At 40.5% G+C, this 18,267-nt stretch overlaps 1 protein-coding gene and 1 non-coding gene across 7 annotated transcripts in view; both read left to right on the plus strand.

Moving 5' to 3' along the window:
* ALMS1 (ALMS1 centrosome and basal body associated protein) overlaps nt 1-18,267 on the plus strand; it is a 166,311-nt gene that overhangs the window by 129,137 nt on the left and 18,907 nt on the right. For all 6 annotated transcript variants that reach the window (XM_062209660.1, XM_062209661.1, XM_062209663.1 and 3 more), the window contains one exon: nt 764-1,926. In XM_062209660.1, coding sequence (XP_062065644.1) covers nt 764-1,926 — 1,163 coding nt within the window. The remainder of the gene's footprint in view (nt 1-763; nt 1,927-18,267) is intronic.
* On the plus strand, nt 4,782-4,888 carry LOC133773124 (U6 spliceosomal RNA). The gene has a single exon (XR_009867898.1). It is a non-coding gene; the product is annotated as a U6 spliceosomal RNA (small nuclear RNA).

The following is an 18,267-nucleotide window of genomic DNA, read 5'->3' on the forward strand; positions in this document are numbered from 1 at the left end:
CCTAATGTGCCACAGCACTAGCTCTGCTTTTCAGTCGTAAACATATTAAACTTTTTTTTTAAAAAGCAGAGGTAGAGGCCAGCGCCACGGCTCAATAGGCTAATCCTCCACCTTGCGGCGCCGGCACACTGGGTTCTAGTCCCGGTCGGGGCACCGGATTCTGTCCCGGTTGCCCCTCTTCCAGGCCAGCTCTCTGCTATGGCCCAGGAGTGCAGTGGAGGATGGCCCAAGTGCTTGGGCCCTGCACCCCATGGGAGACCAGGAGAAGCACCTGGCTCCTGCCTTCGGATCAGCGTGGTGCGCCGGCCGTGTCGTCCATTGGAGGGTGAACCAATGGCAAAGGGAGACCTTTCTCTCTGTCTCTCTGTCTCTCTCACTGTCCACTCTGTCTGTTAAAAAAAAAAAAAAAAGAGGTAGAGCACATATAATAACACGCCACAATGATGAGCACTAAATACAAACAAGTAGCTGCTCTTAACAGTCTTGGAGAACTAACATGCCTACTTGTGGTTATGTTGCTGGTCAGGGTAGAGTCCAGCCCAGAGTCCAGGGGTTCTGATTGGAATCTCTCAGACTTTGACCATTCCAGTGTGGCTGCTGATCATATGCATGAGTCCTTTGCACAGGCAGTGACTTTTCTGAAATTTTATGTAAATTGTTGTTTCATTTTCCTTTTTCATTCTAAAAAACTAAGGGCAGACAGTATCTTAAAGGGAATGTAAATATGTTCAAATTCATTCAAAATTTTTTTTTCTCTTTTCAGAATCTGAAAGTCACTCAGAATTTGAAAATACCACCCATTCTGTCTTCAGGTCAGCCAAGTTTTACTTTCATCATCCAGTGCACCTAGCAAGTGACCAAGATTTTTGTCATGAATCTGTGGGAAGGAGTGTGTTGGTGCAGCATTCTTGGAAGGATTTCTTTCAGCATCATTCAGACAAGCATAGAGAACACACTTACCTTCCTCCCCCATTTCAAAGTGTGGACAAGACTCAGACTGACTATACCAGAATAAAGAGCCTCAGCATCAATTTGAATTTGGGAAACAAAGAAGTGATACATACTACTAAAAGTCAGGCTAGAGATTATCTGAAAAGCAGCAGACAAATTAATGACCCAAAAAAGGAACATAAAGTCACCCGAGAGGTAACAACCCAGCATACCTCGAATCTAAATGAACTCTGGAACAAGTATCAGGAACGACAAAAGCAACAGAAACTGCCTGGGTTCATTGACGGGAAAGAACTGTCTTTGGTGGAGCGACTGGATCGCTTGGCTAAACTTCTTCAGAATCCCATCACACATTCTCTCCATGCCTCTGAAAGCACACAAGATGATAGCAGAGGGGAGCGCGATGTTAGGGAATGGAGCGGTAAACATCAACCACAGAAAAGCAAGCTTCAGAAAAAGAAGCGGTATAAAAGCCTAGGAGATCTTAAACATAGAAACATAAGCGATCTTAAAAAAAGCAAGGTGCTTTCTCATCATGCTGGGAGGCCCAGTCAGATTAAAATTGAACAGATTAAATTTGATAAATACATTCTGAGAAAACAGCCAGGTTTTAATTATATAAGCAACACTTCTTCAGAGTCTAGGCCCTCAGAGGAAAGTGAGCTACTCACAGATACCACCACCAACATTCTTTCCACCACCACTTCTGTGGATTCAGATATATTGACCCAAACAGATAGAGAGGTAACTTTGCGTGAAAGGAGTAGTTCTATTTCCACCATTGACACGGCCCGATTGATCCAAGCTTTCGGCCACGAAAGAGTATGTATGTCACCCAGGCGAATTAAGTTATACAGCAGCACCACCAACCAACAGAGAAGATACCTTGAGAAGCGGTGTAAGCACAACAAGAAAGCATTGAATGTTGGGCATCCCCAAATGACTTCTGAGCACACGAGAAGGAAACGCATCCAGGTACATGGCTACAAATTCCATCTGGCAATGTGACTGCCTTTTTCATGGACTTTTCAGTTAATCTTTGCACGCAGGTGAAAAAAAGTCATTTGCCCTTTCTTCACTATTTTATTTATTACCAACTGGAAAAGAGTGAGAAAGTGTAGTACAGTGCTATTGTGAGTTGTCATTCTTTTCATCAACACTCATTTACAAATTAATCTTTGGTTGAAGGGTTTTGCTTTTAAATGCTTGAGAATCTACAAAGTATACTCCTGACTTGGGAGAGCTCCAAGTTTAGAATGACCTCTGTTCTGCATAATATTGTCCGATTTTTGTTTGCTTTTTACTCATTTCTCCCTCTCTTCCAAGAAATATTTGAGGTGCTTTTAAATACACCTACCCATACACACACAGAAATAATACAGTATAATTTTTTAAGTTAATGAAGAATTGGGATGAGAAAAATTGAAGATATAACATTTTTTAACAATAAATGAGGAAGATGAGTGGTGGAAGCATAAGTTGAAGCCAAGGGCAGATAAATACTTGTATACTTGGTAGATATATTTGCTAGAATTTAGCTACAAAATTGGCTATGTGTTTTTTAGTATTTGGTGTTACTAGAATTTTGTGTTCAATTACATTAGCCTTAATGCAAAGCAACTTGAATTTTCAAAATTATTACAGATATTTCTGGTACAAAGACCCAAGAGAAATTCCTCTGATCTGTCTTCATAAAGGTGGCACCATAGTATAACAGAGCCCTCCACAATATCCTTATAGTAGATTCTGTAACAGTGCCTGCAAGGCTATTTCCACATTAGACTAGGGAGTTAGTAGCAGATCTTAAGGAATCAGCCAATGCAGACCATTGCTTTAACTTAGGAGCAAAGTTAGGAATAGAGAAGTGCTCTCGAAAGACGGATGCTTACAAAATGGTTCATTCGAGTATGGAATAACTACTAGAATTAATGTTTGTGATAACTAACACATAGGGTACAAAAAATAACATATATGAGTGAAGTGGACATCTTGAGATTTGATTACTGTTTATAGCCCTCATATATGCTCCTGAGGAACAGTGGTCTTTCTACTTACTTCCTGTTGAATTCTTTATTTAGTAGAGGATTAAGCTTGTGATCATAAAGTAAATTGAAAGTTATGTCATCACAAAAATTAAAACTACTTGAACTTTAAAAAAATTTTATGCATGTTTTATAATACAGGAGTAAAGTAGTGACATAATTTATAAATATCTGCTTTGGCAATTTGTCCTCAAAATATTTTGTCAGCAGATTGCCTGATCAAGAAAACTTGGAGATCACTGGTCTAGTGAAAAGGAGGCATGAGACATTCAGATAATTTACCATAATAACTTTGTCAGATGTTAAATGACAATGATCGTATTTTTATAACATAATAGAGTTTTTAAAAAATGAATTGGGAGTGACAGAAGAGATGGGAGAAAAGATCCAGGTAGGAGGTGTTGTGTGTGTGTGCGTGTGTGTGTGTGTGTTTGAAAATACATGCTATTTAAAGATTTTATTTGAAAGGCAGAGTTATAGAGGCAGAGAGAGGTCTTCCATCCACTGGTTCACTCCCCATATGGCCGCAACTGCTGGAGCTGGGCTGGCCCAAAACCAGGAGCGTAGAAGCTTCTTCCAGGTCTCCCACATGGTTGTGGAGACCCAAGGACTTGGGCCATCTTCTACAATATATGACCTTCATCGGAGATTTATTTCACGTTAGCAAATTATTATATAGGTTCATTCATATTAAAGCACTTAGCAGTTCTTCATTGCTTTATTTTATGGCTGATTAATATTCTATTGCATTTGTATGCAACATTTTGTTCATCCATTCAGGCACTGATTGAGTGGTTTCTACTTTCTGGTTATTGTGAATAGACCTGATGTAGGATACTCATATACAAATTTTTGTTTGAACACTTGTATGTTATTTTGGGTATATACCTATATATAGAAATGCTGAGTGGGTCATGTGGTAATTCTGTGTTTAATTTGAAGAGAAGCCACCAAGTTGTAACAGTGTCTACACAAGTTTACATTTCCATTCTTAGCACACAGAGTTCCAGATTCACCACATCTTGTCAATACTAACTTCATTCTAGTGCCCCTATGGGATGCCAGTGCCTTAGGCAGAGGATTAAATTTTTGCACCATAGCATCAGCCCCTGTATATCATCTTTGAAGTAATGTCTATTCATATTATTTGAGTTTTTTTGTTAGATCTTACCCTCTTAGCAGATACATGATTTGCTAGTATTTTCTCCTTTTCTGTACACTGCCTTTTCACTCTGTTGATTGTGTCCCTTGATGCAATTGGTATAGTCTTTGTTTTTGCTTTTGTTGCCTGTCTTCTTATCTGTCCTTTTGAGATCTGAGTTTTGTGGTTTTAGGTCTTTAATCCATTTTGAATTAACTTTTTTTTTTTATTTGAGAGTTACAGAGAGGCAGAGAGAGAAGGAGACAAAGAGAGGGGTCCTCCATCTGCTGGTTCACTCCCCAAATGGCAGAAATGGCCAGAGCTGCACCAATCTGAAGCCAGGAGTCAGGAGCTTCTTCCAGGTCTCTCACGCAGGTGCAGGGGCGCAAGGATTTGAGCCATCCTCTGTTGCTTTCCCAGGCCATGGCAGAGAGATGGATCAGAAGTGGAGCAGCCGAGACTAGAACCGGCACGCGTGCGGGATGCTGGCACTGCAGGCAGTGGCTTTACCCACTAAGCCACAGCGCCAGCCCCTTGAATTACTTTTATATAACTTAAAATTTTTGCATAAGGAAAAGGTTTAATTTCATACTTGGCATGTGACTATCTAGTTTCCCCAGCACCATTTATTGAAAAGATTGCCTTCTGTGCTCGCTTCGGCAGCACATATACTAAAATTGGAACGATACAAAGAAGATTAGCATGGCCCCTGCGCAAGAATGACACGCAAATTCGTGAAGCGTTCCATATTTTTAAAAAAATAAAGAAAAAAAAAAAAGAAAAGATTGCCTTCTCCATTGAATGGTCTTGACATCCTCATCAAAAATCATTTGACGGGGCCGGTGCTGTGGCGCAGCTGATGAAAGCCCTGGCCTGAAGCGCCAGCATCCCATATGGGTGGCGGTTCTAGTCCCAGCTGCTCCACTTCCGATTCAGCTCTCTGCTATGGCCTGGGATAGCAGTAGACGATGGCCCAAGTTCTTGGGCCCCTGCACTCGCGTGGGAGACCTGGAAGAAGCTCCTGGTTCCTGGCTTTGGATTGGTGCAGTTTCAGCCATTGTAGCCAACTGGGGAGTGAACCAACGGATGGAAGACCCCCCCCCCTCTCTCTCTCTCTCTCTCTCTCTCTCTACCTCTCCTCTCTCTGTGTAACTCTGACTCTCAAGTAAAAAAATAAGTCTTTAAGAAATAATTTGACCATATATGGGTGGGTTTATTTTTGGCTCTCTGTCATTGGTCTGTTTATCTTTTTGTTTTTAAAGATTTATTTATTGGGGTTGGTGCTGTGGCATAGTGGGTAAAGCTGCCGCCTGCAGTGACAGCATCCCATATGGGTGCCAGTTCGAGTCCCGGCTGCCCCTCTTCAATCCAGCTCTCTGCTATGGCCTGGGAAAGCAGTAGAAGATGGCCCAAGTCCTTGGGCCCCTACACATGCGTGAGAGACCTGGAAGAAGCTCCTGGCTCCTGGCTTCAGATCCCCTCAGCTCTGGCTGTTGTGGCCAATTGGGGAGTGAACCAGCAGATGGAAGATTCTCTCTCTCCCTCTCCCTCTCCCTCTCCCTCTCCCTCTCCCTCTCCCTCTCCCTCTCCCTCTCCCTCTCCCTCTCCCTCTCCCTCTCCCCTTCTCTCCTTCTCTCTCTGTGTAACTGTGACTTTCTTTTTCTTTTCTTTTTTTTTTCCCACAGGCAGAGTTAGAGAGAGAGACAGAGAGAAAGGTCTTCCTTCCGTTGGTTCACCCCCCCAAATGGCCACTATGGCTGGCATGCTGTGCCTATCTGAAGCCAGAAGTCAGGTGCTTCTCCTGGTCTCCCATGTGGGTGCAGGGCCCAAGCACTTGGGCCATCCTCCACGCCTTCCCGGGCCACAGCAGAGAGCTGGACTGGAAGAGGAGCAACCGGGACAGAATCCGGCGCCCCAACCGGTTCTAGAACCTGGTGTACTGGCGCTGCAGGTGGAGGATTAGCCAAGTGAGCTGCAGCACTGGCTGTAACTGTGACTTTCAAATAAATAATAAATATTTCTTTAATCAGAGTTACACAGAGAGAGAAGGAGAGGCCAGGGGGTGGGGAGTCACTCCCCAGTTGGCCAGAAAGGTCGGAGCTGCATTGATCTGAAGCCAGGAGCCAGGAGTTTTCTGGGTCTCCCATGTGGGTGCAGGAGCTCAAGGACTTGGGCCATCTTCTACTGTTTTCCCAGGCCATAGCAGAGAAATAGATCAGAAGTGGAGCACTGGCACTCATGGAATGCCGGCACCACAGGTGGTGCCTTTTCTGCTATGCCACAGCACTGACCTCTGTTTGTCTTTATGGTAGTACCACATTGTTTTTGTTACTGTTCCTTTGCAATATGTTTTGAAATCACAAACTATGAGTCTTCTGTCCTCTTTCAAAATTGTTTCAAGCTGTTCAAGATTTCTTACCATTTTTAATGTCTTTTTGCTGTTTTCTATTTTTTCATTACTATGTAGTTTATATTTCTTTGAGTTGTTTTTCTAATCATTTAGCAGCCATGTAATCTAGTTAACTAATATACTTAAACCACTTCCCTAATCTATCACTCCCAGATTATGAAATGTTTCTGTATAAGAGGCTCTCTTAATTTTTTCTCCCTATAGGGTTTTAGTTTTTTATTCCTGGATTCTTGTAGGTTTTCAAAAATTTAAATCCAGTTCCTTCCAGATGTGTCACAGTGTTGGCCAATATTTGTTGACATAAAATCCACATACTATACAATTCAGTATAAATCAGTAGTTTTAAGTATATTCAGGAGGTTGAAAAACTTTCACCATTAATTTCCTAACATTTTTGTTTTCCCCTAAAGAAGCTCATTAGTCCGTTAGCAATCACTTTCTGTTCTCCCAGTCTCCAGATCCAAACCTCTGCCATGGTAGCCATTAATCTGCTTTCTATCTTTATAGATTTGTCTATGGGACATTTCATATAAATGCAATCATAGAGTATGTAGCCTTTTGTGTCTAGCTCCACTCATGTTGTGGCATGTATTAGTGCTTTGTTGCTTGTTACAGCTTGAACAGAATCCAGTCTGTTGGGGTGGGAGTTACGGAGTAGGATGTTCAGCCACGAGTTGGGATGCCCACATTCCAGTATGAGATTGCCAGTTCTTGTCCCAGCTGTTTTGTACTTCTGACCCAGCTTTTTACTAATACAGCACCTAAGGGATGGCACATGATGGACCAAGTGCGTGGGTTCTTGCCACACATGGGAAACCTGGATGGAGTTCCTGGCCCTTGGCTTCAGCCTGGCCTAGCCCTGCCTGTTGTAGGTATTTAGGGAGTGAACCAGCAAATGTAAGATCTCTCTCTCTCTCTCTCTCTCTCTCTCTCTCTCTGCCTGCCTTTCAAGTAAATAATTACATCTTTTTAGAAAATCCATTATGTGAATGTTTATACTTTCTTGAGTTGATGGCCAATTGGGTTGTTTCTACTTTTTTTTTTTTTTTTACTTTTATAAATAATGGTGCTATTAACAGCATACACATTTATGTATGTATATATTGTTCCTGGGTATGTTACAAGTGGAATTTCTAGATTATGTGGTAACTCTCAGTTTAACCTTTGACTGTCAAACTATTTTCCAAAGTAACAGTGTCATTTTTCTTGCCAGTATCATATTAGGGTTCCAATTTACCTTCATCCTCAGCAATAGTTGTTATTATCCTGCTTTTAATTGTAACATTCCTAATGAGTGTTAAGAAATATCTCATATTGGTTTGGATTTTCTTTCCTCAATGGCCATAATGTTTTATTAACCTTTTCATGTGGTTATTTCTCATTTGTGTATCTCCTTTGGAGAAGGTTTTATTCAGATCCTGTGCTTGCTTACTTGCTTGCTTCCTTCCTTCCCTCCCTCCTTTATTTATTTATTTATTTATTTATGAGAACGCCCACCTGTTTTTCACTCCCGAAATGCCTGGCAGTCAGGAACTCAATCCAAGTCTCTCATGTGGGTACCAGTGACCCAACTACTTGAGAGTGTGCTTTAACAGAAAGTAATACAGTGGAGCCAGGACTTGAACCCAAGCACTCTAATATGGGATGTAGGCATTCCAAGGGAGAGCTTATCCACTGCACCAAATACCCAAACCCTGTACTAATTTTAAAATGGATTATTTAAAATCTTACTGTTGAGTTACATTAAGTTCTCTAGATATCCTAAATGCAAGTATTTTATTAGGTATCTGATTTGCAAACATGTTCTTCCAATCTTTCTCTTGATTTTTGCCTCCTTGATGGTATCATTTGTAGCACAAAACTTTTAATTTTGACAAAGTCCAGTTTATCTACTTTTATTTCTTGTGCTTTTTACATCATGTCTAAAATTATGGCTTGACCCATCGTTACAATAACTGTATTCCTTTGTTTTCTTTGAAAAGTTTTATAATTTTAGCAATTACATTTAGGTCTATGATCATTTTTAGTTAATGTTTGATATGATGTGAAGGAGGAGAAACAAGTTCATTCTTTTGCTTGTGTACATCCAGCTGTCCTAGCACCATTTGCTGCAAGGGCTGTTCTTTCCTCCATTGCATTATTTGTCATCCTTGCCAAAAACCAGTTGACCATGAATGTATGGATGTATTTCAGAGCTCTTATTCCTAGTTCATTTATCTATATGTCTCTTCTTATGCTACCACCACACAAATCACTATATCCTAGTGGTAAGTTTTGAGATATGAATCCTCCAACTTTATATTTCTTCCTTAAGATTGTTTCTGCTAATTATGAGTCATATAAATTTTAGGAGCAACTTGCCAATTTTTGCCCCCCAAAAAATGGCAGCTTGATTCTTGATAGGGATGGCATTGAATCTGTTAGTTGAATTTGGGGGAGTATTACCATCTTAACAATATTAAGTCTCCAAATCCATGTGTATTGTATGTCTTTCCACTTATTTAAATAGAATGGTTTTCAACAATATTTGTAGTTTTTACCTCTTTGTAGGTTGGCATATTTTTGATTAAAAATATTCCTAAATGTTTTATTCTTTTTGATGCAGTGTAAATGAATTTGTTTTCTTAATTTGATTTTAGATTATTCATTGCTGGTACATAGGAATGCAAGTGATTTTTATTCTGTGTTGATTTGCTGAACTTGTTTATCAGCTCTAATAGTGCATGTGTATACGGGGGTGTTCTTTAGGGTTTTACATTTAGACCATCATGTCATATGCAAATAGAGATAGTTTCTCTTCTTTCTAATCTCATGCCTTACTGCCATTGCAATTAGAACCTCCAGAGCTATGTTGAGTAGAAGTGGTGAGAATGTACACCCTTGTCTTGTTCCTGATCTCAGGGAGAAAGCTTTTCAGTCATTAAGGATGATGTTAGCGGTGAGTCTTGTAGATGCCTTCCATCAGGTTGTAGAAGTTCACTTCATTTCCTAGTTTGTTGAGTGCTTAAAACATGAAAGTGTTTTGGATTTTGCTATAGGCTTTTTATCTGTGTCTCTTGAGATGATGATGGATCTTTCCTCTTTTATCCTGTTGATATGGTGTATTATATTAATTTAAACCATTGTTGAACTGTCATTGAATTCCTGGGATAAATCTCACTTGATTTTGATATTTAGTCCTTTTTCTGTGTTCTTGAATTCAATTAGTTAGTATTTTGATGAGGATTTTGTATCTGTATTCATAAGGGATATTGGTTTGTAGTTTTCTCATGATGTCTTTTTCTGCTGTTGAAATCAAAATTGAACTGGCTTCCATAGATTGAATTGGGAAGGGATCTTAGTTTCTTTCTCATCTGAGAGACAGAGAAAGATATTCCATCCACTGATTCACTACTCCAATGCTCACAAGACCCTGAGCTCTTTTAACAGGTGCAAAGCCAGGAGCCCCAGAACTCAATCTATGCCTCCCACATGTGTGCGTGGACCCCAGGACTTGAGCCATCCCCCACTGCCTCCTAGGGTGCACATTAGCAAAGAAGCTGGAGCTGGCAGTGGAACAGGGACACAAACTCAGGAAGTCCCATGTGGGATGTATGCATCCCAAGCAATTTCTTAACTGCTGTGCCAGATACCTGCCCCTTTGAGAGTTTGGATACTTAGTGTTAATTCTTTAAATGTTCAGTAAAATTCACCAGTTAAGCCTGGTCCTGTGCTTTTCTTTGTGGGAAATTTCCTGATTACTAACTTTGTTATTGTTATTGTTATAAGTCTATTTAGATTTTCTATTTCTGCTTAACTGAATTTTGATAGTTTATTTTTTCTAGAAATTTTTACATTTCATTTGGGTTATCTACTCTGTTGATATAATGATTGTTGATGTTATTTCCTTATAATTCTTTAAGCTTTTGTGTGATTGATTGGTAGTAATGTCCTGCTATCTGTTCTTCACTTAATAATTTAAATCTTTCTTGATGACTCTAGCTAATGGTTTGTCAGTTTCCATTGACATTTTCTTTCTTTTTTTATTGTAAAGTCAGAGTTACACAAAGAGAGGAGAGGCAGAGAGGCGGGGGGCGGGGGGGTCTTCTATCTTCTGGTTCACTCCCCAATTGGCCACAGTGGCTGGAGCTGCGCTGATCCAAAGCCAGGAGCCAGGAGCTTCTTCTGAGTCTCCCACGCGGGTCTCCTACTTCTGGGCCATCTTCTACTGCTTTCCCAAGCCATAGCAGAGCAGCCAGGTCTCAAACCAGTGCTCATGTGGGATGCCGGCACTGCAGGCAGTGGCTTTACCTGCTCCGAACCACCCCCTTTTTCTTAGATATTTAAAGAATTTTTTATGCAGAAATAGAACAGGTGATGGCCACAAACAGTACAGCTGAGGGCCCAAGGTAGTGAACCTATAGAAGACCAGGCTTCCTTCTCTCTCATCACAAAATCTAGAACCCAGCCCCAGTCTCTGTACTGCAGGGACTGGGACTGCAAGTCACTCTTAGAATGCATGTTGTTTTCAGACCCCCAAGCACAATCACCCTCCAGCTTTCATCATTTTTTGTCAAATTTGCCAAAATTCCATTTTTGTTAAAAACTCCAAGAACCATTTCTGTGAAACCTGTTGAAACCAACGTCAGTAGGTCCAGCAAATTCAGCAGACCGGTCAGTTCTGCTTTTCTGCTTCTCATTCAATATTGCCATCACTTGTTCATTCGACACACCTATCACAGGACATTTTGATAGAGAATCCATGTCCCCAGTCTCCACACTGCCCGTGCTGCGAGGGCTAGTAGTGTTTGTGAGATTTCACGTGCGAGCGAACAGCATCCTGACCTGGGAAGGTCTGTCCACAAACACTGCAGGAGCAGCCTTCATCCTCCTGTGGGAGCGCTGGACATGGCTGTCATGGGCCACGTGGGATGCAAAAGATTTGCCATAGCACCTGCATTTGAAGGGCTTCTCCCCGGAATGCTGTCTTATCTATGTGCAGAGTATGCTGGAGGCAGTGAATTTCTTTGTGCAATACACACACTGGTACAGTCTGTTGACATTTTCAAAGAACCAACTTTTGGTTGGATGTTCTCTAGTGTGCTTTTTTAATACTCTAATTTATTCCATTCTAATCTTTGTAATTTTCTTCCTTCTGCTTTTGAGCTTGGTTTAGTTTACTTTTCCTTTTCTGATTTCTTAAAGTAAAAATGAAGTTATATTTGAGATCTTTCTTTTAGTGTAGAAAGTTAAAAATACAAATTCCTTCTTAGCTCTGTCTTCAGTGCATCTTATAAGTTTTTATGTGCTTTGTTTTCATTTTCATTTATCTCAAAATATTTTCTAATTTCCTCCTGAGATTTTTTTGTGTGTTGCTTAACTTCCACACCTTTCTAAATTTCCCACGTTTCCTCTTAATATATTTTTTTTTAATTTTTGAAAATATTTCCTTACTCATTGGAGAGGCAGAGAGATTTCCCATCCACTGGCTCACTCCCCAGATGCCTACACATCTGAGGCGTGGCCAGGCTAAAACTAGGAGCTGGGGAATTCAATCCAGGTCTTCCATATAGGTGGCAAGGACCTAACTGCACAAGCCATAGCCCTGCTGTTTCCCAGGGTGTGCATTAGCAAGAAGTGAGACTCCGCAGCAAAGCTCGGGCTTGAACCCAGACCTCCAGTATGGGATACAGGCATCTTAACTGCTAGACCAAACACCCACCCCTCTTCCAGTTACTGATTTCCAGTTTCATTCGTTGTAGCCAGAGAATATACTTTGTATGGTGTCAGTCCTTGTAAATACATGGTACCATCTTTTAACTGGTCTGGACAATGTTCCATGTGCACTTGAGAAGAATGTAGATCCTGTCGTTGATTGGAGTTCATATATGTGTTAGGTCTCATTGGTTTATAGTGTTATCCAAGTTTCTATTTACTTATTGGTCTTCTGTCTAGCTGTTCTGTCCATTTTGAAAGTGTGTTATTGAAACCTACAGCTATTAATGTTAAATTATCTATTTCTCTCTTCATTTCTGTCAGGTTTTACTTCTGTGTTTTGGGGATTTTTTTTCCCGTTGTTCCAAGTGACTCTATCCTTATGTTCTGATATACTTTCAAGAAAGTTTTTCTTTATATATGGAATAGTTTTCTGTTTCATTTGACATCTTTCTTTCTAAGGGTGGGAGGGAGTGGGGAGCAAGCCACAAGTCAAAATATTAGATCTCTATTATATGTCTTTCTCTCGTATCCCTCTAATGGTTCTGATTTCCTGCATCTTTTTCTCTGTATTTCAGGAGACTTTTTCAATCTCTGCTGTACTCCACTGGCTTCTTTTTCTATACTTTTGATCAAATTTTCGTTTTCTGTTGCATAAATTAGATCTGTGTTGGTATTATGGTGTCTCTTGTGTCTTCAGTTTTCTTGTTTAGTGCCTGTCTTTTGTTCTTTGACAGTAACAGATATTCATTAATTATCTGATTAATTGTGTTAACTTTATCAAGTTCCCTTTAATCTACATCTGTTGTCTTAGTTTATTTTGGACCTATATTTCCTTAGGTTCATGTTCTTTTAAATTATTTTAGACTGACAGTACAAATTATTTGTTGACGAAAATGGGTAAGCCTTATTGTAAGATAAATTCCTCCCTCTTCTCTTCTTTTTTTCCCTATTTTTCAATTAAATGCTGTAGAATGATGTTGACCCTTCTCTTCTGTTTTCAAATTGCCTGTCTTTGCCCCTGGTCAGTTCTGTGGAGACTTTATTACCAGTAAGTAAGGTGGTTGAATTCTGTATTTTACTACCTGTTTATTAAATATGGCTTGTATTTGTTTTGCTCCTGGGAGCTTGGAAAAACCAGGAAGATGGCAGGTGATTTTAGGACTGGACAATCTTATTCACAGATATTTTTCCTTTTTTTTTTTTTTTTAAAGATTTATTTACTTATTTGAAAGTCAGAGTTACACACAAAGAGAAGGAGAGGCAGCTGGGGGGGAAGAGAGAGAGAGAGAGAGAAAGAGGTCTTCCATCTACTGGTTTGCTCCTCAATTGGCTGCAACAGCCAGAGCTGCACCTATCCGAAGCCAGGAGCCAGGAACTTCTTCTGGGTTTCCCACGTGGGTGCAGGGGCCCAAGGACTTGGGGCCATCTTCTTCTACTTTCCCAGACAATAGCAGAGAGCTGGATCAGAAATGGAGCATCTAGGACTCGAACCAGTGCCCATATGGGATGCCAGCACTGCAGATGGTGGCTCTACCCACTACCTCACAGCGCCAGCCCCTTTCCATTGTTTTTAAACTGAAACTGGTGGCAACCTTACCAGCTATTGGGTGAAGGAAGTATCTAGTTGTGTGGGGTTTTGCTATTGTATGTCTCTAGAGTCTGCTAGTGGCTACTTTTGTGGCATTGTCTTGTGGGGAGTGAAATGACTGAGACCTTATTTTTTTCTAGCAAATCTTTATAATGCAGCTAAGATATTTAAATTTACTAGATTATTTCTCAACCCTTTTTCTGATTATTTTTTTTTCTGGCTGGAAGAGGTTATACAGTAATTCATGCCGGCTAGGGTGAGATGCTACTTTTTCCACAAGCGAGCAGGCCTCCAGTTGAAAAATTTATCTGTGTCTTGTGGGTTACTACGACCTCAGTCTCTTTTTCTACCAAATGTGAGTTATTAGTAGAATATTTTGAATGTGATCTTTCACCCTCAGTAGGATCCTTTATTTAGGAAGGGCTTTATGATAGCTCCTTAAATTTAGTCCAACTTGTTTCTTTAGACAGCATTTCTAAAAGTTTGGTATGGATTGAGCCCTTTCCCTAGATTCTGAATATTGTTTTCATTTTTTATTGCTTTTTTTGTGTGTGTCTTTCAGTTATAGAGGTGGAAATTCATTAAGCCTGTGTCTATACCATCTTATTCTCTAAAATCCATTCATCTGTTTTCTTAGTGTTTCTGTATCTGTTTATGTTCAGTTTCTTCTTTTCTATTGGCTTCATCCTTTCCACTGAAACCGGGCTTAAAGCTTTTCTCATCATGGCTGGGGAGGACTTGCCTGTTAGAAGAGCTTCTAATGCCTATGTGTGTGTGGTATGTGTGTATATATATGTATATATGAGACTGAATAAAACAAAATATTAACAGGTTATCCTAAAACTATTTATTATAGATTTTTCTTTTATACTTTCCTGTTTTAATATTTTTACAAGAATTTTTCTTTTTTAAAAAAATTATTTTCCTTTTTAATTTTTTCTTTCAAGATTTATTTATTTATTTGAAAGGGAGAGTTATAGAGAGAGATGCTCCATATGCTGATTCACTCACCAAATGGCTACAATGGCCAGGCTGGGCCAGACTAAAGCCAGAAGCTTCTTCTGGGTCTTCCATGTGGATGACAGGAACCCAGGCTATCCTCTGCTGCTCTCCCTAGGTGCATTGGCAGGGACTCAAACCAGTGCTCAGATAGGATACTGGTGTTGCAGGTGGTAGCTTAACCCACTGCACCACAATGCCAGCCCCAAGAATATATTTTCTTACAAGCCATAAAAGTTGTTTTTGTTTGACATTACCAAGACAGTGGGATAAGCAAGACTGATCAGACAAACATTGACTGTTGTTATAAGCAGAGATGGTGATCCTTTTGCTTCTCATTGATTTCTATTTTCTAACTGCAGGATCATTTTGAACCTCTAATCTTGTCATAATGAATCCTTCTAGGAATATGGTGAAAGAACAGGATTAGAGAAGTAAATCATATACAATTTCTGTGCCAAGATAGACTAGAATTTCTTTTAACTTTAGGTGCTAAAGGTTGAGTTAAAGATACTTCTCAGTTCATGGCCTCTTTTTGTAATTTTTAAAACTTATTTTCATTTTATTTGAAGGCAGAGACATTCCATTTGCTGATGCACTCTGCAAATAGTCAAATTAACCAGGGCTGGGCCAAGCCAAAGCCAGGGGTCTGGAACACTCTGGGTGTCCAGCATGGGTGGCAGAGACTCACATACATGACTCACTATCAGCTGTCCCCCATGGTTCGCATTAGCATGAAGCTGGATCAGAAGCAGAGTGTCAGGATTGAAAACAGGCACTCTGACATGGCATGTGGGCATCCCAAGCAGCAGCTTCACTGCTGCACCAAACACCTGCCTTCACGGTTTCCTTTTCTAAAATTGTATCCCCATATCCCATCCTCATTCCTAACTTCCCAAAGGCAACTGGTCTGTTAAATGATCCTCGGGCTTACGTGAATTCTTAGAAAATGTATATTTTTGGGCCGGCGCCACGGCTCACTAGGCTAATCCTCCACCTGCGGCGCCAATGGGGGCACTGGATTCTGTCGTGGCCGCTCCTCTTTCAGTCCAGCTCTCTGCTGTGGCCCGGGAGTGCAGTGGAGGATGGTCCAAGTCCTTGGGCCCTGCACCCACATGGGAGACCAGGAGAAGCACCTGGCTCCTGGCTTCGGATCGGTGCGATGTGCCGGTTGCAGCATGCTGGCCGCAGTGGCCATTGGAGGGTGAACCAACGGAAAAGGGGAGACCTTTCTCTCTGTCTCTCTCTCTCTCTCTCACTGTCCACTCTGCCTGTCCAAAAAAAAAAAGAAAATGTATATTTTGTATGTGTATAGAGTTATTTTTAAATCTTTATAAAAATAATACTTTTTTGGTTCATTTTCACTAAGCTTTGTATTTGCAAGACCCGTCTTATCCAGGTTTGTAACATTGCATAATACTTCATGGAGTGCGTCTACCAGTTTACTTATGAACTTTCCCTGTGATAGACACCATGGTTGCTGCCAACTCCCCAGTATTACAAAACACTGCAGTGCACATCCTTGTCCCTGTCCCTTATTGGACCTATGTACTATGTAAGACTAACTTACTGTATATTTCAAGAAGTGGACTTCTTGGGTCATTGACTATATGTATACTTGAGTTTTTACAACTAGTACCAAATTGCCTTCCAATCTGTATTCTACTTGCAGTGCATGAAAATTCCTATTTTCACTTCTCTCCAAGTAACTAGTTTTTGCCACAAGGTAAGAAACACAAATTCCTATAATATGGGAATTTTTTTCTTTTTATTTAGACACTACTTGCCTTGAGTGTCTGCCATATCCCACTCTGTAATTTCAAGGGAAGAATAATAATCTCTTGGAAGTGTCGCTGTGCTTTCAACCAGAATGTATTCATTAGTTCATTCATCCAAGCATAATTATAATGCAGGATGTAACAAAAGTATTGTAAAAGTGGGATACTTTAGAGGAAGATTTTTAATACCAATTTTTAAGATTTATTTATTTGAAAGATAGAGATCTTCTATCCACTGGTTCAGTCCCCAAATGGCCACAATGGCCAGAGCTGAGCCAATCTGAAGCCAGAAGCCAGGAGCTTCTTCCAGGTCTTCCATATGGGTACAGGGTCCCAAGGACTTGGGCGAGCTTCTGCTGCTTTCCCAGGTGCATTAGCAGGGAGCTAGATTGGAAGTAGAGCAGCCATGACTTGAACCAGCACCCATATGGGATGCCAGCACTGCAGGCAGTGGCTTAACTCGCTAAGCCACAGCGCCAGCCCCTAATAACAATATTAACAAGCTTGATTTAAAGTATATTTATGAAACTTCATTCCCAAAAAACAGCATCCATTGTTGTTCCAAATGCCCATAGAATGTTTAAAAAAAAAAAACAAATTGCACATTAGGCAAAGTGTTGATAAATAACAAAAGTAGGAATGTTTTAAGTAAATCTGTGTTTTCTAACCCAGATATAGTAAAATGGGAACTTAACGAATTCTTAAAATCAGTATGTAAAAATTTAAAATCCCATTCTAAGTAATTTCTGGGTTACAGAAGCACTGAAAAAACAATGGAAGATGGTTAAAAGCATATAGCATAAAGACAAAAATGTATTTAGAAGGAAAATTGTAGATTTAAATGATATTTTAGTTGAAAAAGACCAATTAGAACACAGTTGAGGGCTGGCGCTGTGGCGCAGTGGGTGAAAGCCCTGGCCTGAAGTGCCAGCATCCCACATGGGCACCAGTTCTAGTCCTAGCTGCTCCTCTTCCCATCCAGCTCTCTGCTGTAGCCTGAGAAAGCAGTGGAGGATGGCCCAAGTCCTTGGGCCCCTGCACTTCCCTAAGAGACCCAGAAGAAGCTTGTGGCTCCTGGCTTCAGAGCACATAGCTCCAGATGTGGCAGCCAATTAGAGAACAAATACATGTTCTTATCAACAAAGTATGACTTAATTCCCTTGCCAATTCGGTAGTATCAGAGTTTCTGGGGGGAAAAAACGATTTATTTGAAAGAGTTACAGAGAGTGTGAGAAAGACAGAGATCTTCTAGTCCTTGGTTCACTCCCCAGATGACCACAATGGCCAGGGCTGGGCCAGCCTGAAGCTTGGAGCCTGAAACTCATCCCATGTCCCACATTGGTGGAAAGGGCCCAAGCACTTGAGCCATCTTCTGCTGCTTTCCCAGATACTAGCAGGGAGCTGGACTGGAAGTAGAGCAGCTGGGACCTGAACCAGCACTCATTTGAGATGCTGGCTTTGCAGGCAGCAGCTTAACCTGCTGTGCCATAACGCTGGCCCTTTTTCATATTTGCTATTGCTTTAAATTGCATATTGATTTCATTTACATTTCTTATTGAAGGAGTTGCCTTTTTATCCCTAGTCCATTTTTCCCTGACAATTTTTTTTCCTATTGATTCTTTTTTTAAATTTTTTTATTTATTTATTTTTAATTTGAGAGG

Source organism: Lepus europaeus, chromosome 13 (assembly GCF_033115175.1).
Source record: "Lepus europaeus isolate LE1 chromosome 13, mLepTim1.pri, whole genome shotgun sequence".
Lineage (NCBI taxonomy): Eukaryota > Metazoa > Chordata > Mammalia > Lagomorpha > Leporidae > Lepus > Lepus europaeus.